The sequence below is a fragment of the Nipponia nippon genome, unplaced genomic scaffold, assembly GCF_047370975.1.
Source record: "Nipponia nippon isolate SJK-2023a ecotype South Korea unplaced genomic scaffold, ASM4737097v1 scaffold_15, whole genome shotgun sequence".
In the NCBI taxonomy this organism is placed as follows: domain Eukaryota; kingdom Metazoa; phylum Chordata; class Aves; order Pelecaniformes; family Threskiornithidae; genus Nipponia; species Nipponia nippon.
This window is the reverse complement of record NW_028262331.1, coordinates 3,765,221-3,787,500: the sequence shown is the minus strand read 5'-3', so window position 1 is coordinate 3,787,500 and position 22,280 is coordinate 3,765,221. Positions and strand designations below refer to the sequence as shown.

General features: G+C 43.4%; 1 protein-coding gene across 7 annotated transcripts in view; it reads left to right on the top strand.

Moving 5' to 3' along the window:
* The window catches only part of SPNS2 (SPNS lysolipid transporter 2, sphingosine-1-phosphate), a 183,973-nt gene that overhangs the window by 138,573 nt on the left and 23,120 nt on the right, over nucleotides 1-22,280 (top strand). For 6 of the 7 annotated variants that reach the window (XM_087752200.1, XM_087752198.1, XM_087752201.1 and 3 more), the window contains 4 exons: nucleotides 157-309; nucleotides 1,941-2,130; nucleotides 9,061-9,126; nucleotides 16,581-16,679. In XM_087752200.1, the coding sequence (XP_087608326.1) occupies nucleotides 157-309; nucleotides 1,941-2,130; nucleotides 9,061-9,126; nucleotides 16,581-16,679 (508 nt within the window). The remainder of the gene's footprint in view (nucleotides 1-156; nucleotides 310-1,940; nucleotides 2,131-9,060; nucleotides 9,127-16,580; nucleotides 16,680-22,280) is intronic. The other variant, XM_087752199.1, reaches the window with a different exon arrangement.

Here is a 22,280-nt window from a genome sequence, read left to right as displayed (position 1 = left end):
TACCTTGTATTATCTCTGGCCCTTGGCAAAGGGAGGTCACTAGTATGGGGGAACACTGTGTTTCGTCACTGAAGCACTGGCTCCTGTCCTGGGGCTCCTGCTCTTTCACTTTTCCCACTAAGCCTTCTCTTGATTTTGCCTCTCGCGTCTCCACAGCCGCAGCTACGTGTTCTCATCGTTGGCCACCTCAGCTGTCTCCTTTGCCACAGGGGCACTTGGCATGTGGATCCCTCTCTACCTTCACAGAGCACAGGTCGTGCAGAAGACAGCAGAGACCTGCAGCTCACAGCCCTGCAGCACCAAAGATAGGTGAGATTCATACTCCGCTGCTTTAAAGAGGGGGGGAAAGGGGGTGGGAGCTTATTTACCAGAGAAAACAGGCAAGTCCCACGGAGTCAAGTTACTAGAATGTCTGTAATTTCCTCTAGGTCTTTGCAACAATGATAGGAAATGCTGGGATTGTAAACTAGGTTTCATTTCTCTTCTTTTCTTCATCGCATGAAGTCAAACCAAGGGAGAAGCAATGACCTCAGCACTGTCTTAGTTCCCAGGCTATAGTGCAGAAGCAGAAAAGAGACTGCTGTCATTGCCTTAGAAGATTTTTGGAGAGCTGAGGGAGAGTTTGGTTTCCTAAGACCCACAGTTTTCTGTGATAGCAGCAGAATCAGCTGGCAGGTTGGGTAGCCCCAGTGGTGGCTATAATTCAGGGTTCCCCTAAAGGCTGCAGGGACTGACCCTGAAGACTTTGGTTTCCGTGTGAGGGAGGACTTCACTGTGTTTCATTGCACTGTACGCTACTGCATATGCTGAGTTTTGCTGAAAAATGTTGCAGAGATCTGGGACACTTTGGTCTGGATTGCTTGATGCTATATGGTGGTTTGGTTTTCCAGTCCCAGTTATATAATATCACTTGCAGCACATAAGCTATGAAAAGTAATTCATCGTTTTGTGCTTTACCGTGATGGCACAAAACATAAAATGCTAAAAAAGCATTTCTCCAGGTGAATAAAAGATACGAAAAACTGCCTTTTGTCAGCTCTTTTGCTTTTTAGCTGGTGAGGGAAAAATAACATTAGGAAAACCTTCTTGCTCTAGCTGACACAATCCCATCTCAAGTAAACTATTTAGTGGTTTGGAGCACCATCAACTAGAGTGCCCAGCAGGCGGTCTCGGTCTATTCTGCAAAAATGCAGTGAGCAGAAAATACAGCTCCAGTCAGACTGCCCATCTTCTGTTCACAAAGAAACGTTTTCCACTGCTTGATGGCACCTGTATTTTAAGCTGCCCTGGAGCTACTGTAATGTAGTTGCCAAAGACTGTGTAACCCAAGTCCTGCACATACCATACAAGGAATCCTTGACAGCTCCTGGCTCTTTAAATTTAAATGAACACATTTCAAATGTGTAACATAACAGCAAAATAATCTAATCAGGCTTCTTTGAAGTGGTCTGAAAGGAGTTAGAAAGTCAAAGTATGTTGAAAGTCACTGGTATTGAGAGTCTTGTTAGGTTTCCTTTCCCTTAAGCTTCCTAGTGCCTGTTCTGTCCGTGATTTCCCCTTACATGATCAATGTGCAGGTGAATACTTAGTTTTGTGCACACATAATTAGCTGTATAATGCTCTTGATTGGAAGCTCAGTTCCACACAAAGAAGCAGTACGAGCCCTTCGCACGTCTTTGCATGTTGATCAATGCCTGTGTACAAGGCTGAATTTTACATGCCGTGTTTTTCTTAATTGCAGGGGAAGAGTGCTAAAATCATAAGCACTCAGCAGGGGAGGTCATTTGTTTTATTTTAAATTTGCAAAGCCAATGTGCAGATTTCCATTAGTCAGTTTACCCTAATAATTTGTTTTAAGACCATGCCCATTTTTGGGAAAAACTCCAATAAAAATAACTGTCTCTTTTTTTTTTTTTCCTTGTCTTTTTTCTTTTTAATAGCCTGATCTTTGGAGCAATCACATGCTTCACTGGTTTCCTGGGTGTAATCACAGGTGCTGGGGCAACCAAATGGTGCCGGTTAAAAACTCAGCGAGCTGATCCTCTTGTCTGTGCTGTCGGCATGCTAGGATCAGCCATCTTCATCTGTCTGATCTTCGTTGCTGCCAAGAGCAGCATTGTGGGAGCCTATGTAAGTATAATCCTTTGCATATGCCAGTCTCGCTCTTACTCCCTCTACCAGACTCCTTAGAAGACTGTGTGCGTTGTCCCCTGCAGGAAGCCTGAGATGTTGGTCTTGCTTTTCCCCTTCGGAACGTCCTTCATTTTCCCCCTTGGCATTTTGGCACTCTCTAGGTGTGCCTAAAGGGAAAATGATATCTCAATTGCTTATCCCCTCTCGCTAACTGTCATCAGAATTTAAAGGTGGGGATTTAGTGCATGCACGGAAACCCACAGTTCCCTGCCTTTGGGTTGCTCTATCTATACCTCTATCCATACCTCTGTCACTCTTGCCTATGTTTTGGTACAGGAAGACTGGCCACTTCCCTTACAATAAGGGTATTGTAGCTGCAGTGGTACTAAATTATAATTACAGTATAATTTGTCTGTGGGCATGCTTTTGGCTACGTATAAGTACCATTAATTTGCATAACTAGGTAGCTTGCTGCAGACCAATATTAATTACCATGTAATTTCAATTTGTTGTTATCTGTATTAGCGGAGCACCTGAAAGTCCTAGTCATAGCCCAGGAACCCTCAACACTTGATGCTGCACAAATGCAGATTAAGATATGGCCCCTCCCAGCGTGTTTATAATTGAGGTATATAAAAAGACATCAGATAGATGCAGACAAATAGACTGAAGGGAAAAGGAAAAACTCAAGTATAATAACCCGCCCTCAGGCTAGAATTTTGCTTTCAGTAGAGAGCAGAAATCCAGTACTCTGAACAGGTCCCAGGTTCCCTTTCAGTGTAATAGAGAGCAGCCTGGGACCTGGGAGAAGTTTTTGAAGGGAAAGCATGAGATGGTTGGAGTACTGGGATAATTTCTGAAAGCCCACCCTTAGCTGTCATGCTGCAGTGCGCGCTCCATCCAGCAAGGAGAATTCATCTACAATTAACCAGTCAACCAATCTACTGTGGTTCCTTGTTTTTCTGTATTTCTAGCACTAGCCTAGCCATGGTAATTTTCTGAGTATTTCAATAGCTGCCATCATTATGGGGAAACAGAAGAAGAAAGAGTAAAAGTTTAAAAACATTAAGGCAGAACTAAGAATGCCTACTCTGGCTATTTAGAAAGTGTCAGAAGGAGATTCGGTCCTCTGGTTTGTGGCACAGTCTAGAACTAACCTTTGGTTCAGTGATCAGCAGAAAAATGGTCACCTCAGGCAACCTGTAAGAGGGTGCTGCTGGTTGGCCAAGCATTAACCCTCCTTTCATCACCAGCCCTCTCCGGGTGAGAAGATCTGTCACATCCCTCTGCCTCCCCCTCCCCTCCACCTCTTTGTACAGCCAGCCCTGTGAATTTCTCCTTTCTCAGACCTGATGGTAGATATGTTGCTTTGTGGTGTGTAGTCTCTTTATGCAGAAAGTCCTCCCTTTCTAAGCTGGAAATAGTTTTCAAAAATTTTGCAACAAAAGGTGGTTATTGGTTTCATTTTCATTTTTCTTTTTTTTTTAATAGCCGTGTGACTATTCTGCATTGTATAAATATATAACTATAGATGGTATTATTTAACCAATCTTGGAAACAATTTATTTTATTATGCATGAGCAGTAAATCTAATAGAGAGTCAATGATTTGCAAAGGAAGTTTTATCTGCATATGGAGGGGGTATGAGGAATATAAGCCTATTTGCTGGTGCCGTTAGGCTGACGCATACATTTATTGCAGGTAATACTGCCTCTCCGTAGCCCTAAATATGCTTTCTCTGCTGCTGGAAACCTGATGCATAGAAAGCAGATACGAGTCTAGTTATTGTGCCGGCTGGGGAATCGGAGATCTGAACTCTCTTTAACAGATTCTACATGTGATGGTGGGCAAGTTATTTAACTTTGTTTTGCCCCTGGAAAAAACAGGATTCTTAACTTACAAAGGGTCAGGGTAGCTTAGATCATTAATGTTTGTAAATCACCTGGAGTTAGAAGATCTGTGGCCAAGCCATCTGCTATAAATTAATATAAACATCAAACAATGACACAACACCCGCTGCTGTTGCTGTTTAGTGTTACAGGTGCTAAGCCCACTGAGAGAACAGGTCTGTGTTGGAGCTACCAATATCTTCTAACACAAGGTATTATCATGGTGGTGCTATGTATCAGCTGAATTGACTTTTTAAGGCAAGTTTCAAACACAAGCCCTTCTTTTTCCACGCCATTCAATGCTATTGCAATCTTACAGACTTCCAGAGTGTTTAATTCCCTTGTATTTCCCTAGGAGACCTGTCTTGCAAGGTTGCATGGTGTAGCACTTTCTCATTACTGTCTGTTTTAAGTCTCTGGTCCAAAATGAAGGAGAGACTGTTCTCTGACTCCGGAGTTGGAACACTCCATATGGTGGACAGCATGATGGACTAGGTTACCTTTCCTCAAAATCCATGATAATAGCTTGTTCTGGAAAGAATACAGTAAAATTTATCAGTGGATTTTCTCATCTCTGATAGCTTCCTTGACAGCTGTGTCCTGGCTGTCATCCTGAAACAACGTCCTTCAGTTCTGCATGACTGTGAAAGGCAAGAGCAATGTTCTGCTCTGTTCCCCAACATGGTGGTATTTCCAGACCTTCTGTACTGTGACTGTCCTTAGACTTCTGTCATTGATCACACTGTGCTAAAATTGAACATCTTTGGATGCCTTGTTGGCTCAGAGCTTTAAAATTATCACTTCCAAGCACTGAGATGGGTCCCCATGAGATGGTGTTCTCTCACGCTGTGCTGTGGTGGCCACCAGATCACCATCTCCCTCCCTGCTCTAGTTAACAGCTGCGAGTTTTTACTTTCAACTGATACTGGCATCAGCATAAATGAAGTGTTCAGCACTCCAGCAAGAATCAGCAGAGCCCTTGCTTTTTAATTTCTGGGCTTTTGGGGTTTTGTTTTTTTTTTTTTTTTTTAAAAGACCTGCATCTCCTCTGGCATGATCACCTCGTCCCTTACAGGCTGTCAACTGTCTGCTCTCTTCCTTTCCCGAACATGCGTACTTTTTCTCCCCTGCTCGGTCCTGTCTTGCAGGTGGTTTTGGTCCCTGAGGGCAGCTGCTGTTCCAGTTCTGCAGCAGCCACTCCTACCTGGAGCAGGTAGACAGACTTCTTTTTTCTGCCCAGTCTTTTCATACTAATCCAGTGAACTACTGGCAGTGGTAGAAGTGGCTGGAAAGGTGGAATAAAACAGCATTCTACATTTCATAGCTGCCCAGACACTTGTATTTCTGCCTTTTACTATCTTGCTTGGCTGTATAGTCCAATCAGTTCTTATTCTGTGTTGCTTGCAGCGTGTGGATTTGTGTGTTGTAGTCCGGCTCCTTAAAACAGCAATTTGCCTATCTTTAGGTCCCACTCTTTCTGAAATATGTACTCTTTGAAATGTTGGTTTTCAAACCTGTCTCTTGAAACCCCTTAGCTGTATGGCATCATTGTATCACACTACTTAGACATCTCAATAGCAGATTTTAGACTAGTTTAAATTTCCAAATGACTGGAGAGAGATGCGTTGCTTTGCCTTCCTTTTCGCACTGTTCCAAGTTCCTGTTGTACCTCAATTTGAACATCTATTTCAATTCCTTAAAGACATTTTATGATCTTGCAGAAACAGCAACTCCCAGGCTAAAACCTTGCCATAGAGCTTTTACAGCATCTCAGGCTCAACTCCAGGGACTTTCTGTTGACATGGTCTTGGTGGCTTACCTACTTCTGAGGCATCGATATTGCCCAACACGGAGATGGAATTAGACTTGCTTCAAATTTAAGAGTACATGTGGGAGTCTTACCCGCCATTTCAAGAGAAATACAGATAATGAAGATGTAGACAGATACGCATTTGCAAATAGCCATGGAAGGAGTTTGTAACCTGCTTAGATCTTGCTGTGAGAGCTGCTGGTGCGACCACTCTGAAACTACTTTACTTAACCATTTTTGAGAATCAGAATTTGCTAATTGATCACATAAACAGAAGGCTTGAGGGGAATGTAACTTCTGTCAGCTCATCACAGATGAGCAACTGGACACCAAATGGCATGCATGGTGAGATACTATACAACACAGCTGGATTCAGAAGAGAATCTCTATATCAGCTCTAGAGCTGAAATCGCAGTGTAAAATGAGGCTTTGAAAAGTGTGTGAGGAGTCAAAACCGTGACCGTTTCAGGAGCTATTGATCTGTTCTGGAGCTGCCCTATTTGCAGTAAGCATCCCTAGAGTCTCTCTCCGGCAGAAATGCCACATATCCTCATATGCCCTTTGCAGCAGATAAACTCATTTTTATAAATCCCCATTAGCAGCTGAAGGACAGACTTTTTTTAATGTCAGTATCTTTTGTCCTACTTTTTGATCTTCCTCTCTTTCCTCTTTTCCTTTTACCAGTCTCCACATATTAAGCACGTGTTTCATGGAAACGTGTTGGGTGATATACACACTCAACAATTCAAAACTGGTGCGCTCTGAAGTTTGTAACATTTCAGTGATTTATTTACAGGACTTGTGCTGAATTCCTGCAGAAGGGGGCAAGTTTTACTTGCTGCATGTAACAATTCATATGTGTGTTACGTGTATGTAATTTATATAACCTTAAGGCAAGCAGTTGCCTGTTTGCAATATCGTATGAACAGGCAGGGCATGTTGATGCCGCATTCAGAAATGCGAATACCTCCCTCCCAAGCTCAGTTTGATCTATCCAGCCACAGAACCCCAGCAACAGCAGCTGCAAAGCTGTAGTAGGACAGATTTCAGAGCAGGTCCGGAGCGCCCAGCTGGGGCTCCAGTGTGCCCTTGCTATGTGATACGAGGCTTCAGCTCCCGTCAGCACCTTGATTCATCGGATCTGTGTTCCTTAGCTGTCCTTTCCAGCGAGAGCCAAGTTCAAGGCAGGCCAGTGGACAGTGGGAAAATGGACAGAGGAGATTTCCTAGCTGACCAGCTGGGCCATAATGACTGGCTCAGACACCATCACGGAGGAAGCGATCGAGTCACAGAAAGAGGGGACAGGGAGGGAGAATGTGTGGGAAACAAAGACAATTTTAGAAACAAATAGAGGAAGCTTTCTGTAGGTCAGTGCGTAAGACTTGCTAAATAAAGCAAACTATTCCTGGCAGTGACATGATGGTCTGAGGGGTTTCGGCAGTCTCAGCCGGTATGTGGGAAAGACAATTGCGGTGGTCACATCAGAGCCGTAGCTGCCAGTCTTGGAGGTCCTCCTCCCACCCCAGACTGCGCCTGTGCAAGCAGCAGGGACTGGGACTGTCAGCCCATCAAAGCTCACAAGAACACCACAAAACAACATCCATCTGAATGGTTCCTCAGAGCAAAGTGTACCATGTATTTCTTGCTGGCTTTGTTTCATTAATGAATTGTAGCCTATTCAACATAACAAAAACTGAGCATAAGGCAATTAAAAGGGGAATCTTCAATTACCTGAATCCAAATCTTCATAGCTGTTATCTCCAACTCCCAACAGGGATTCCAGGAGTAATGTTTTCTCTCTAGGTGCCACAAAAAGAAATGGGTTAGCTGGGCAAAAAGCAACCTTCTGGGGGACATTTAGTATAGGATTTTTGCTTGCCTTCTTGCTGGTGGGGAACAGGGGAGCTGGTTTTTACAAGTCTGGTTATTTACGTAGCACTTTGTCTGTGTTCTGCTCTTCATAATACACAAAGGAAGAGGGAAATGTGTGTGTGGAAGATTTTCCATCCTTGTTTTTTCATCCTGTTGAACCTACATTTCTTTGTTAAATTGTTAACGTACAGCATAAAAGCAAAAGTTTCATGATTGAAATATGGGTGAAAAGCTTTTTGATGAAGGCAGTGTTCCTCCTGAAGCCGTGTCACCCTTCCTCCGTTGGACTCAGTTCGATGAACATTTCTTTTAATGATGAGGCCAGGCTAAATTAGTTTCTCCTCTTGATCATTTCCAGTTCTTTAACTGCTGTAAGTGTTTGTAGAACCATTTAGTGAACTGCACCAGGGAACTGATTTGGGTTAAAAATAAGAAAAATAAGCAAAACAAGCAAAACAAGCCCCTCTTCCCCTACCTCCCCCCCAACAAAAGATTCTTTGCTCCATCTCAGTTTCCCGATCTGAATCCCTGCTTGGCTCTGTTGTACCAGCACGGCTGAGAAGGCGGTATGGGACGGGAGTAAGGAGGGAGGGAGTGCCAGAGGGGTAAAGGGTATGTGGTGGCTGTTTATACCACACCCCCACAAAAAGCAGCTCTCATCCCCCTACCTACACAGGGCTTTTCATGTATCTTGTTGACCATCTCCACAGAGTCAAGAGTTATATTTCACCATAAGGCACTGATGTTGCAAAACCCATACTCAAGTCCTGCCCGGACTGTACGTAGATATTACCAGTGTAACGCTTGAGTTGTTACAGTGCCTAGACCTATGTCCCCCTCAAAAAGGACAGCAATATGCTAGCAGGGGAGGGAAGGAATCTTGCACGTAGTGGGTAGAGAACCTCACTTGGTTTGCTACTGAGCTTAACACATAACTTGATTCCTAGTGATGAAAATAACTGTGTTTGGGGGAGTTGTGGCCTTTTTGCCTTTTCTAACTGGCTTTTTGGAACAGAATGATTTAAGTATGGAAGCTCAGGGCTGTCTCTTCTTGCTGGCTTCTCATATTCTTCTGTTACCGAGTGTATGTCAGCCTTTTATTTACCTGCTCTGTAGATCATAAACTGTTTACACTAATGAAGTTGCAGGCCAACCCTCTAGAGCTCTGATAAAAAACTATAGTTTTCTGATGCTCAGGATAAACCACAACAGTAACCAGGAGTGTATTGTGTACAGAAGAATCCTTTGAACAGGTCTGAGACAAATAAGCAATAAAGGAAAGTTTGTGACAGGTTATTTTTCCCTTGAATGTCAAGTGAATAAATCTTCTCCTTTTTGTGTGTTTTGTTACAACAGATTTGCATTTTTATCGGAGAAACTCTTCTGTTTTCAAACTGGGCTATCACAGCAGACATACTAATGGTGAGTGTACTTTGGAACAGCGTCTTCCTCTTCTGGTGGCCAGAGCAGTTTGTCAGCTTGCAAGAACAACCTGAAGTTCACAATTTCTTCCAAATGCCTAGCCCTTACTTCAGCCTATTCTTTTTTTTTTTTTTTTTTTTAATGAGAAGGAAAGTGAGATAGAGGAGGAGAAAGAAAAAAAGATTATTCTTGTTATATTCTAATTCTTCTATTATTTTTATACCAGGGAGAGGAAATGTCCAGAAGGGACACCATTACTGAATTCAAATAGTTTCCCCCAATTTTAAGTATTTGCGCAAACCCCCATATGCAAAGAAATCAGCCAGCGTTTCCTAACAGTCAGCACATTAGTGGATTTTGTTATCAATAACTCGGCTTTGTTCTGCAGTAGGAAATCCTTCCCTCCCTCCTCTGACCACAAAGGCAGCCATCTACCTCTCTCTTTGGCTTAACTCCAGCAAACCTACCATTCAACACATACACAATAGAAAACCACCTCTGGGAGAGGAGAGAGGAAAAGAAAGTATAAAGAATTTTTGGACTATGTCCACCTTGTCCAGGAGGAAACTGTCAGGGACTTTTCACCTCATGTCCTTCATTTTCTATTCTTTCTCCATCACAGAGCTTTTTAAGTCTTTCAAATCAGCAAGCTGACCTCAGCAGCTAGGTTTTCATATGAAATAATCTGGACGTTTGTTAGAGAGCCTTGCATGTTTTGCAGATAATGTAGAGAGCCTATCAAACATACCGTATGTTGAAATCCCATTGTGAGGGAGGTTACTTGTTGCTTATTGTATGAAAAAGAAAGAAACTAGGGCACAGAACCATTACAGGACTTGCCCGAGGTCTTTTGGCAGGTTGTTGACAGAACTAAAAATACAATCAGTCTGGCATCAATAGAAAACTCCCTTGACTTGTATTTGTTGCTTATGCAAACATCAATGAGAAAACAATCCGGCTCAGTATGCCTAGATGTAAAGATAATGGTGTTGATATATTGATTCAGCAAAGAACTTCAAGCTTCTGTTTATGATTTAAGTTCAAGGTTGTGTTGGTATTTGAAGGTAGCTCTGTAGTTGCCTTGTGTGATGAACTTTCAGTCTTTAACTCATTTGTGCAGAGAACGCTTTGGGAGGTGGGGTGGTTAATTCCACTTCTCTCAGATGTGAATAAAGCACGGAGAAACAAAGGTTATCAGTGTACTGCAGTAGCATTAGATAGCTTTTCATTACCAAGGTTCGTTCCTCCTACCAGTTTAGCTTTAGTGTAATAGAGCTCTGCATGGACTGAATGGGTGTTTGCTTTGTGCTTACATGGGTTTTGCAGCTTGTGTCGAGTTGAAGGCTGCTGTGGCCGTTCATTGAGTGGTATCTCAACACCTAGACAGATGTGCAGTCTACAGACAGCTGTGTTGAGGAAGAAATTATAGTACAATATTTGTAATTGCTCATTACTGCCTCCTGCCAGAGCTTCCTGTCGCATCCTGCCTTTGCCTGCAATGTTCCCAGGAGCGCTCCCAGCTCGCTCTGGTCAGAATTAGCTGATGGGCTTAAATAGCAGATCTTTTGTATCCTCCCTAGCATTGGCTGAAACAGGTAAGGGCTTGGCCATGGAGCACATCTGCGGTCCTCCAGCAGTGACTCTCAAAGAGCAGCTGAGGCAGTCATCTCTGCTGGCAACACAGCACAGCTGGAGGGAGGGTACCTGTCGGACATGTTCAAGGTCCTCCAGCCTATCTGTGCCAGAGAGAGAGCTGAAACTTGACCTGCGTTGTCTCAAGCTAACCCCAAAAGACATTTTTCAACCAACTACTTTGTTATATCAAGTGTACTAAGGATGCCATCATGGTCCCATTTTAATTACTGAGATTTTTTTGTGTTGATTTCAATGTGACTTCAGTATCCTGTAGCTTTTTAATAGCTTTTATAGGGTTTGCCATCTGTCTTACCAGCATCCTATAGGCAGTTGCTTTTTGTAGGGATGCATTTGCAGTTATTTAAGTTGCTTTAGTGCAAAAGAACTCCATAAGAAATTATTGGACGCAATTGGAAATAATTTCTTAGTTCCAATTTCCAAAACATAGGAAAGAAACTAAAACCATGTTAAAAATTGGTTTTTGGTAACTGATGCCAACTCTTAAGCTAGCTGTTCTCTTGTCTGTTTAGAAAAATGACCTGAGTGTCATATATAATGCCCAGCTTAATGCATTATCAGCACGCATAGGCCTGTAAAAGCGCTATACAAATAAATGTAAACATCCACTTGGATCAGTGCAAGCCTGTAACCAGATGGTCTGAAGTGCATTCACATTACACAAGGGGTTTGAGAGGATGTTTAGTCAGACGATAGGTGAGAGCCCGGGCTATAACCATGTTTGACAGACAGCTTTATAAGAATTCCTAGGCAGAGAAAGTTGTGGATATGCTTTAGCGAGATGCACTTTAAATGTTTGGCAAATTAATTTCTACTGATTACTATTTATTTGGTCTAATCAGAAGTGTGTCTGTTCTTGCCTGAGGCTGATAAGGAGTTTAAAAGCATTATTAGCGTAAGCTTAACAACACTTTCATCATATACATAAATATTATCCTGTTTTCATGGATAAAAAGCTCTCAATACTGCCTGAACACTGTTCCCACTGATTTCATTATGCCAGAAGTGAGGCTTTTTGGAAACTGCATCCCAAATGATTTATCATAGCTCTCCCAAGATTTACAGATCTCGTGACTGCTTAAGAGCCCTATTGGGCAAGTTGGTAAGCATCTTCAGAGGCTTTGCAAATTTAATTTCCTTGGCAAAACAAGGATGTTTGCTTATTATCTTCAAATGTAATTGTTGGCTCTTCACAGCGTCGTGCTTCCATTGCACCTACTGTTCTTGCCAGTGTAACGGTCGGTGTGCAGCTCCTCTAATTGTCTGCAGTAAAAGGTGCTGAGTGCTAGGTTTGATAAACTGTCAGCGCTGCAGAATGTACTGCACTGCCTGAGATGTTAAAAGGCTGATATTTGTTCCAAATGCAAATTTGTACAAAACAGGCCTTATTCTCCTGAGCACAACCCTCCACGTCTCCTCCCAGGCACATGCTCAGATGGTGCTTAGGGAAGGCGGGGATGTTTCTTATGGAGCATGCTAATTATGAAACAGATTTTATCAGCCATCTTTTCAAATTGCCCTCAAAATTACCAGAACCCCAAAGTAGCATTAAAACTGCCTTGTAACAGCAATAATGAATGAGCTTCAGTGCAGCAGGCAAGCGTGTAACATTCTGAGACATGCTGAGTGCCTGGGACTTTGTGGAATCTGGTCCTAATAGTGGGGGGGGGGGGGTTTCCTCCATAGCACATCTCAAAAATAAAGATGATGGACAGAAGCTTGGTGGCATTTCTGTGTAAGAGCCAGTAGGCAATTTAAAGGGCCTCAGCTCACAATCTCTTTAGGTCTTTGCTGAGAAAAGCGATCCTCCAGTTTATGCAAAGTCCTGACACCCATGCAAAAAAATGCTCTTGCATATTTCTTTTTTTCTCTTAAAACATTAGTTGTATTTAAATGGTCATGGGCTGCCATGGAGGAGCAGCTTTAATGTTTTGCTGTAGAGTCAAAGTCTTTCTTTAGGCTTGAAACAGGCATAGACTGGTGCTCAGCTGTGCTATAGGCATGGAGGAATGTTGCTTTTGTTCTGATTACCTTCTCTATAAATAAAACCCAATTATTTTTGTAGTATAAAATACTGCCCTATTTTTCCAGCCAAAGATAAATAGCATTTCCTGAAGTTCTCATTGTTGCTTCTCTCAGTGTGCCGGCACACATCAGAGCGCAGTGGTTCAGATTGTAAGGCAGGGTGAGGAGTGCCTTTGAATGAGGGTACACAGCCCACTTCAAACACCGGAGCACAGCTCTGACCAGAAGGGATGTGCCAAGGGGCACCTCTGCAGCTCTGCCGGGGGCCAAGGGCTGCAGCTGGAGGCGTACTGTGATTTGGAGACCAGGTCAGCCTCCCTTTACTTCATTTAAAAGTATTTTTTTTAGACAGTGTCTGCCTTGCTTGAGTGAAGGGTCTCTCTCAGGCTGGTTTCTCTGGTTCATGGCCTTTGCCTGTTCTGAACAGTAGTTGCAACAGGGACGCCTGGACTATTTCCAGGCTCTGTCTGTGGCTAGAACGGGGTTAGCGTCTATTTTCTTGCCTTCCGTGCTGAGAGAGGTCAGTATGCGTTGTCCTGAAGATTACTGTCTGACCCAGCAAGGGCAGCAAAGTGTTTTAGAGAGTAGAGTTTTCTATCAAAAATTAAACATCAGAGCTTACCTCTTTGGCACGTGGCCTTTTACTGGGAGAAGAGTGATCTCTCCTTGGCTTTCCTGGTTATTTCAGACCAACTCATTTTGCTGGTTTCCCTGCAGGAAGGGGATGTCAGCAGTAAACCATGGCCTTTCGGAGCCTCTATTTAAAGAGCAGAGGTTTGGCGAAGCTGCTTCGTCAGCCTCCCTGCCCATCCTCTGTGCTGCCTGCCTCTGAACCTGGAGTCAAAGATGAGCTAGAACCATCCCACCGGCTTCCGCCTCGGCTGCTGTGGCTCTCCCACCTCCAGTTTCTGTGGGATGTTCAAACCAGGCCATGTATGGTTTGAATTTAGGTCTATTTTAGTATCAAAATACCCATTTAGAGCTGTAATTTAGTGCTGTCTTCCTAGAACAGTAGATCATGTTTGTACCAACGACTTCCTCTCCATCAGAACAACGTGCTCTTTAAGTAGGGATAGGGTGGAGTATTTTTTGGTGCTTTGGAGGTGCTGGTTTAAGCCTTTTTTTCTTTCCAATATCTTTTTAGAGGAGGAGGAAAAATCTCGTGTTCATTTGCTTGCCACATGTTGGTTTTTTGGACTGGGGGGGAGGCGGTGTTCATCACTTGAATTTCAGACTAAATTCACTAAGTTTTGGCACTTCATAGTGCCAAACCATATCAGTGGTTTCAACCATCAATAACTTCGTTAGCTAGGCAAACTGAAAACTTGCTGGAAATTGTATTGCTACTTGCAAAACTATATGTATGCATAATACAGATATACATGCAAAATTATGTCTAATACATGTGTGAGTGTGTATTCATGTGTATAAATGTATATATATGCACACACACACACGATGCAGGTATCATTCACATTTCTTTCTCCAGTTGGCACCAATTCACTGCCAGTCCCTGAAAATGGTAAGTTCTTAATAAACTTGCCATTTCCTTTGTCATTTTGCTAAGAAAATGGATAGAATATAGAGCCAGGCAGGCTTTCTTCTCCAGATTTGTTAACATAAACTTTATAGAAAGAAAAATAGTTTAACATAAGTTTAAAATTCCATTTTGCAGATATACACAACTCTGGACTCTTGAATTAGGTAGAATATCACTTTATCTTCTCAGATACCCTTTCTCAAGCAGCTCTTGCAGAATGCTTCTCCATTGCATCTCTGTGAGCTGGGGCCAGGTGGAAAGAAGAACAATAACTCTTTTTTTTTTTCCTTTTCTTCTGTCTAATCTATCCAGCTTGCACCCATTACCGTGCATCTTTGGGGAATGGTAATGAATTGTGTGGTCTCCTGCTTTTTCACAGTGTGACCTTCAGTACGTTTCTGTGTCTCCAATAAAGTCTAGACCTTATTTTCCTCTTGGGATTTCTGTGAGCCTTCAAGTCTGTTTTGAGCTGCTGGATGCAAAAGGAGGACAGTGCCTAACACCCGCAGCCAGGTGGCTGCTGTGGATCTGATCATCTTTTGCTCTTCTGTTACACAACAGGGGTTTAACAGGGTACCCATTTAATCTGTGGCATCAAAGTGCATTAGCAGTGTGCATTTGCAGCTCTGTCAAGCCAGTAATGAAAGAACTGGCAGGTCATTCTGAAAGCACATGGTAAAACCCTAAGGAAAAGCATTTAATCTAATTTTACCCACCGTTCGTAATTGGCTCTGCTTGGAATGAGATGATCATTCTAAACACGCATCAGTTCTCTTCTAGTGTAGATTTTCTCAGTGCTGTTTCTTTTCTTTCCCTTTTTTATGGCTAACTCTTTCCACTGCAGAGAGGGCAACTCACCTTCCCTAAGAGGAAGCATTAAAGCACTGAAACAGTGCTTCAGATCCTGTGCCCTGAGGTAGGTTGCTGTTGAGCAGCGAGTTCTCCCTACCTCAGTGAGCTAAGGTAAATTGATCTCTGGGTATCTCTAGCTGGGGATACGCCAGTCCTGGAATGTCACGTTTAATTAATAAATGACTTCAGGAAAGGATTGCAAGAATGAGTTGAAGTCTGGGAAGGCAAGCTTTCTAAAGAAAGACTAAAGGCAGCCCATCAGAGAGAAAGTGGACAAGTAAAAAGAATCATGGTCTACAAATAGCTAAACAAGGGAGTCATTTCTGGCAGGGTAGATAGCTCTTCAGAGCAACAGAAAAAGGCAGAACACGATTCGGTGCTTAGAAGTGGAAACAAAGCTCACTTGGATTTAGAGACCTATTGAATTCTTCATTACTTACAGCCTTTAAATCAAGACAGGATCAATTTATAACCTGGGATATGTGGACTTGATGCAGGTGTTCTTAACCAGCTTCTTTACAAGTTTTATGCAGGAGATAATTACTTTTTTCTGCTCCTAAATGTGTGTTATAAAATTAAGGTCATTCCACGGGATGGGGGTTTGTTAGGTTTTTTTCTTTTTTAATCTTTCATCCCCTTCCACGGTCAGGGCTCTGTTTTCTGTGAGCTCTGGTCCCTTAATGGGGAAGTAATTCGTGTTTTCCACCGATCCTGTGTCGTCAGACTGATTCTGCATGACCTGGCCGAGGGTGTCATGTCCTATTAGAGGAGTGGAGACCAAACTACAATATTGGCTATGGAAAATTTTCCTAATGTGTCTTTGTCACTTTTCACCAGTGGAATTGCGAATTTTTGAGAAAAACATAAAGTGGTTAGAGATGGAGTGGGAGGGGAGGATGTGTGACCTTTCATGCTGATGGGAATTGCTTATGGTTGAGGACACAAAATAATATCTTTATTATGGAAAAAAACACAATATCCCAGGTTACAGCAAAGTCCTCGTTTGGAAGGCTGGTGGTGCTGAGCAAGTTACGTGCTGCAGGCAACCTTGAACTTCGCTCTCCCCATCAGCCAAGCAAAATATAGGTGTCTCGTGGGCAAAGTTATTAGTCAAACTCATGCATTCAGTGCTGCTGAGAGAAGCGCAGACCGGACAGAGCTTCCTTCCCCCAACCCCTGCCGTCAGGAGTACCAGAAAGCCAGGAAGGGCCGCTGAGCTCCCCGGTTGCTTGAGCCACCCATGGGCTGGACAGTGGCTGTGTCTGCCGCCGATATCTTGGGGAGCTTGTTTACTTTGCCCTGACCTGGGTATAAACTGAGCAATACAAGACAGCTGGTTCAGTTTCCTTATGCATCTTTTTTTCTTTCCCCTTCTTCTTTGCAGTATGTGGTCATTCCAACACGACGTGCAACCGCAGTGGCCTTGCAGAGTTTCACTTCACACCTCCTGGGAGATGCTGGCAGCCCTTATCTGATTGGATTTGTAAGTGCTCACAGCAGGTTTTGGCAGGGTTGCGTGCCCGTGTTTGTTTTTGTTTACTAACTGCCTATCTAAAATGCCAAGTTAAACCATGCTAGGGAAGGAAGGCCTGTATTTATCAGCAGAATGGGAAGCAGTGCGGTGCAATGCAACTTTTTTACATGCTTAGGTTATTGGTGGGCTACAATTCAAACCTGGAAGGACCACTTGGGCATGACAAGTGAGCTGCTAAATCTTTTTAGCCTAGGGCATTTGTAAAGCTTATAGACAGCTCTGTAAAGGGAGAGCAGTTGCTTCTGTGGTGTGGACATAGGTCCATTAGAAATTAGATTGGAACAGTTGTGTGTGTGTGTAACTGTTAATCTGGTCTCATAAACCAAATATCTATTTATGGTTAGCAACATGCAGCTGTTCTGACCTGCTGATATTTTGAACCTGTTTTGTATGATAGTAAATGACGGTGTAAAATCCATGGCAGGATGGGTGTGTATGTTTTGGGGTTTTTGTTAGTATTCCTTTCCAGTGCTTTGGTTTTTTATTAGTAGTATTCCTTTCTACTACTGCTGCAGTTGTTGGCCTTGGTCTGACTGGAGATCTCCCGTATTATGCCACTGTTATCCTAGTGCAAAGCAAAACAACAGACCCTGCTCCAAAAGCCGGCAATCAGAGAACATTCACAGTTGAAAATGTAAGGCCTGGGAAATGTAATGAGGAAAAGAAATCTAGATATACTGGGGTAATTTCTTTCCCTTGCACCCTTCTGTGGAGTTTGATGCATTGAGTTTCAGAGAACACAGATCATCGTTTATAAAATACGGTAGCTTCCATGTAAAGCCCTAAGTGGCAGTGCTCATGTTGTGTTGAAGGTGCTACAGTTTTCCAGTGATGTAACTGGGATCTTCACTAGCCCCATCACCTGAGAGACAGAACTTTGGTGTGCTCTTCCAGCTCTCAGTACTGCTATGTGACACAGCTGCTGGCTGCTGTGGACCTTTTTATTTATTTTTTTTTTAAACTGTCATTTCTCATCTATTCATCCCATAGACACTGGTGTATGTATCTATAAATATTTATTTATATATATACACATTTAATTTTATATATACATACGTATATATATTTAACTATACATAAATATTTACTCTGGAATGCCAGCTCCGAAAAATAATATAGTTGCTCTGTAGCCCTCTGAAGCATACATGAAGAGACAGATACAGATAAGGCTGAATGGATCAAAGAAATGAGAAATGTCTCAAGAGAATAAATATGTACAATTTGGCTTGCTCTTTATTTACTTCAATGTTCTGGGCATCCAGGGAGAAATGATCTTATTTTAGAAATTATTTGAAAGTGGCAAGAACAAAGGAATCGCTGGAAGAGACTGCTTTGTGCAGGGCGGGCGACATGGGGAATGTCAAGCAGGAGAACGACATAAGCAGGCCAGCGTGCTCTGAAGGCCGGCGCCGGCGGTGGGAGGCAGGGTGTGAGATGCAGGCCAGGCTGTCTCAGGTGACTCCGCTGCACGTTCAGTCTTTTTCTTACGCAAGAGGGATGTCCGAGAGGAATGGCAAGGACCCTGAATGATTGCAATTAATCTTGAAAGTTGCCTGGGGCTCTTTAGTGTCACAGATTTAAAAAAAAAAAAAAAAAGGACTTTGGTTGTAGAAAATAATGTGCCTTGCCCTTCTGGTATTCAGAGATCAAGCAAGTTGTGAGTTACTTAAGGATGCCTGCCTGAAATATGCTTAACCCCAATTTAATAGCTGCCTTAGGCTTTCTTTAGACTGGGAAAATATTAATTATGATGTTGAATTACTCTTTTCTAATGCTGTTCTTGTTGGGCAGTTCTCATTTGGGAGGAGACTCCTCAAGTGCAAGGCTCTGTGGCAGGAGAGCAGGAGTGAAGCGCTCATGTCATGGAAGGCATCAGCATCCATTTCTGTAGCCTCTGGACTGGCTTGGCTGATTCATGCTCCCTGTGCTACAGTGACTGAAAGGTCAAGGGCAGCTTTCACATAACACAGAAAAACAAATACTGTTTAAAGGGAAAGGACCAACAGCTAACTTCCCCACCAGAGCTAAGACAAGCAACCAGCTTGATTGTTAAAACCTGCAGGTGTTTGTCATTGGAATTGTCCAGCTGAGTTGTAGGATGGAGCCCTTCATGCGGGATTGAAACCTTACTTCGGGAGGTTACAGGAGTGGCTTGGATTATGACTAAGATTTTCAAGGCAGTCTATGGGAGCTAAGCAACCTACTCCTGCTGGCTTTAAGGAAAATTTGGGAACCCAATTCCCACAGTCCTTCTGGGAATCCCCAGCCTGAGGACATTAACTCACACTGCTGTTACTCCAGAGTTACCATGAAGCAGACCAAGGGCAGGGTGTAGGTCTTGAAAGAGGGAGGCAGAAGGCAGGATAAATCAAATGAACCGCAGTAACAGGCATGCTCAGAATGGGTGAAACTCAGCCTCCCGATCACTCAGGGTTCATCTGCGATCCTGAAAATCTGCCATTTCTTCTGACTGCTTACAAAATCCGCCTGCAGCTCCCTCACTAAATGAGCAGTGTTTTGATCACATATAGCTAGAATCTTACACAGTCTGGGTGAGTTTGTAGCGAGATTCCCTCTAGCAGTGCTCTTAATAAAGAATCCGATACCCGTATCCTTGTAGGACTAAGCTGTCGCAGGCAGTTGTCTCTGTTTGCTGGATACCAATAAATGTGTTGATCGTATAATCCTCATGTGGAACGTGGAAGGTACTTAACAGCTGCAGCCTCACGTGTGTGATTGCTCCCTCGCGCTGTGGTGTGCCGTAAGAGTTGAAGGTCAGACTCAGATTTTTCTGTAATCTCTCCCAGTTCCAAATCTTGCAGTGCAGTACCTTACAATCACCCAAAGCACCAGATATGCTAGTGTTTAAAAGCTAGGTGGAAGGAAGCATGTATGTATGGTTATTTGTCATGTCTCTTTAAGTATTGATAACTTTTATTATGGTAAAAAGGCTTAAGATTGGCTTACAAAGAAGTTATGCAAATGCAGTTTTAGGGTGGCAGCTGTAATTTGCGTAAGGTTTTACTACCTGCCAAGCACTGAGATCAGTTACTGTAAATCAGTGCTGCCCATTCATTCACAAATAAGGGTAGGCATGGCTGCAGTATTTCATTAGATGAGACAGTTTTTATTCCTAGATAACTGTAACTTTTTCAGGACCTTTGTGATAACCTGCAGAGTTTCAGTAATTCCTGTTTAACAACTTGGAGTATAGCTCCATGCTTTATTCTTGAGGTAGTCAGTGAGAAATTTCACCTGTTCAGTGCATTACACCCAGATATCTCTAGTACTTTTCGGTCTTTGAAAGGTCCCACTATGCAGACACGGTTGCTGAAGCACAGAACAGTTAAGAGAAATGCTCTGCATCTCACCACTCATGTGGAGTATCAGATAAAGGTTTTCCAGCTGCTCTCCTGATGCCCTAATAGCTAGCCAGCATTTCAGACTCGGAAGAGCTGAGTGGAGGTAGGTAGCAGCAGAAGGTGAAATACAGTTAACTCTTCTCAGGCTGCATCGTAGCTCCAGCTCTTTTTATTAATTCTGGTTATATCTTTGTTGCCCTTTAAAACTAAATAATTGTAAGATGTGCCAGTGAGTCTGCGCTTCTGTGTTCATCTGTGCACATGCATGCATGAACCTGTCTTCCCTACTCAGGGTTTACATTGTTCCTCCACACCAACAGCGGTCTCCCCCCACTCGGTTACGTACTCTTTTACTTCAGGAAAACTGAGTACAGGCAGTGACTTTTTTTTTTTTCTGTTGAGGCTGTGCCTTGGTACTTTTTCTTTCCTTCCTCCAAGTCTGTCATTTGCTTCCTATCTGAGCGCAGCAGTGCTTTCCTCTTCCATCCTTGCCTTGCTTCTGGCCCTGGCTGTGATAAGCAACAGGCACCTACTGCAGGCTTTGCTCTCTCTACGTGTGCCAGGGAAACGGCTGTTGTGGGCGCCCGCTGCCCTTGCTGCTCTGGTGCTGTTGGCTCTCCTGTTAGCTTCCTGCTTTACTAGACTCCTCCTCATCTCCCCTGTGCAACCATCCATCAGGTCTAGGGATTGAAACCTGTCTGTATCTCCTTGTCACCTGGCAACATCAACGCATGAGGATGGTGTTTTAAAGTGCCAGAGATCAGCTCTCCTCCACCAGCACCTTTTGATGGACTAAAAGCTACTCCCCAGACTCCACTGGTGGTGGTACCCACCTGTCCTGACCTCCTTGGCTGCCGCATCTTCAGTTTTACCTGAGGGACACGACCTCCAGCCACTCCGGCTGAGCAGCGTCAGGACAGCATGCCATGGTCTGGCAACTGGGCTCTGTGAGAGGGGGGACTCCGGTCGCCCATCTGTGTGCTGAGGGTCGTGCAAAAGCTCTCTCCATCTGCCCATCTCTAGTTATGCAAATGGCAGCGTTACCTGAACGGCTGGGTCTCTGACGGCCTCCTCTTGGCACACCCCGCGACGGTTTGCGGTACACAGGCGTGCTGGTTCGCCTCGCAGCAGAGATCTCAAGTGTCTGAACAGGCATCTTCTCTTTGAACAGACTCCTTTTGAAAAAGAGGTCCGAGTGTGAGTGACCTTGTAATTAATTGTAAGAAAATCTGAGCTGTTCTGGTTTGTTTTGAAGGGGTTTTGTGCAACTCCTAATGTTACCTGGAAAAATTTTATTAATAAGCCTATCGCTTGTCACCCTTCACTTTTCTCCCTTCCCCAACTTTCTTATGTGAGTGGGCTGATAAACTAGATCTAATGAGCTACTTAAATAGCAAGAATGCTAATGACCTTCCTTTAGCAAGTAGTTAGCAGAACAGTGTTAATTATCACTGCTGCAGAGTATCAGGGAAGGCAGATCAGCATTTGATTAGGGGCAACTCAAGGAAAATTGTAGTAAATGCAGCAATTAAGATACTTTTTTAATGAAACTTATAATTGGAGGTGCAGATTTCACAGCCTTCTTGTCCCAGTTTGAGACAGCCTTTTTGTTGATTTGGTTTCAAAGGTGTTTACCCATCCCAGTAAATACGTATGTATAGAAAGTAGTTCTCTATGTAAAGACTTGCCTGCCTGAGAAAGAGGAATTCAGGTATTATGGTTTAAAATTCGTATTTTATGGTTTAAAATGCTATGGCTACTTCAGAATAGATCTGTGGATATGCTTACTCTGGAGTAACATTTTTTCCAGTTTCGTTTGCTAGATTAAAAGAGGCCACAGCCCGTTGGGGCTCAAATCCACTGCTGTCTGACTTAAAAGCAGGGTAGTGGAATAAAGTGGATCGTTGTGATGCGATGCTGCAGTCTGGGCTTTTTGTCCCTGTCTGACCTGTGCAGCCATTCCTCAAACACGGCCCATTATGCGCTTGCCGGCGATTACAGAGGACTGTCTGTTCTGCCAAAGCTGGGTGCAAGATGAACTTGAGGTCAAAAAGGCAAGCTCATCCTCTAACAAAAATGTGCAAATTATTGTCCTAGCATCACTCTGTTTTAGGGACTAGCAGGAGATATTCCACTGCTGTTGCGGGATTAAGGATGGAACGGAGGTCTCTGTCTTGTTGCCTTTCGC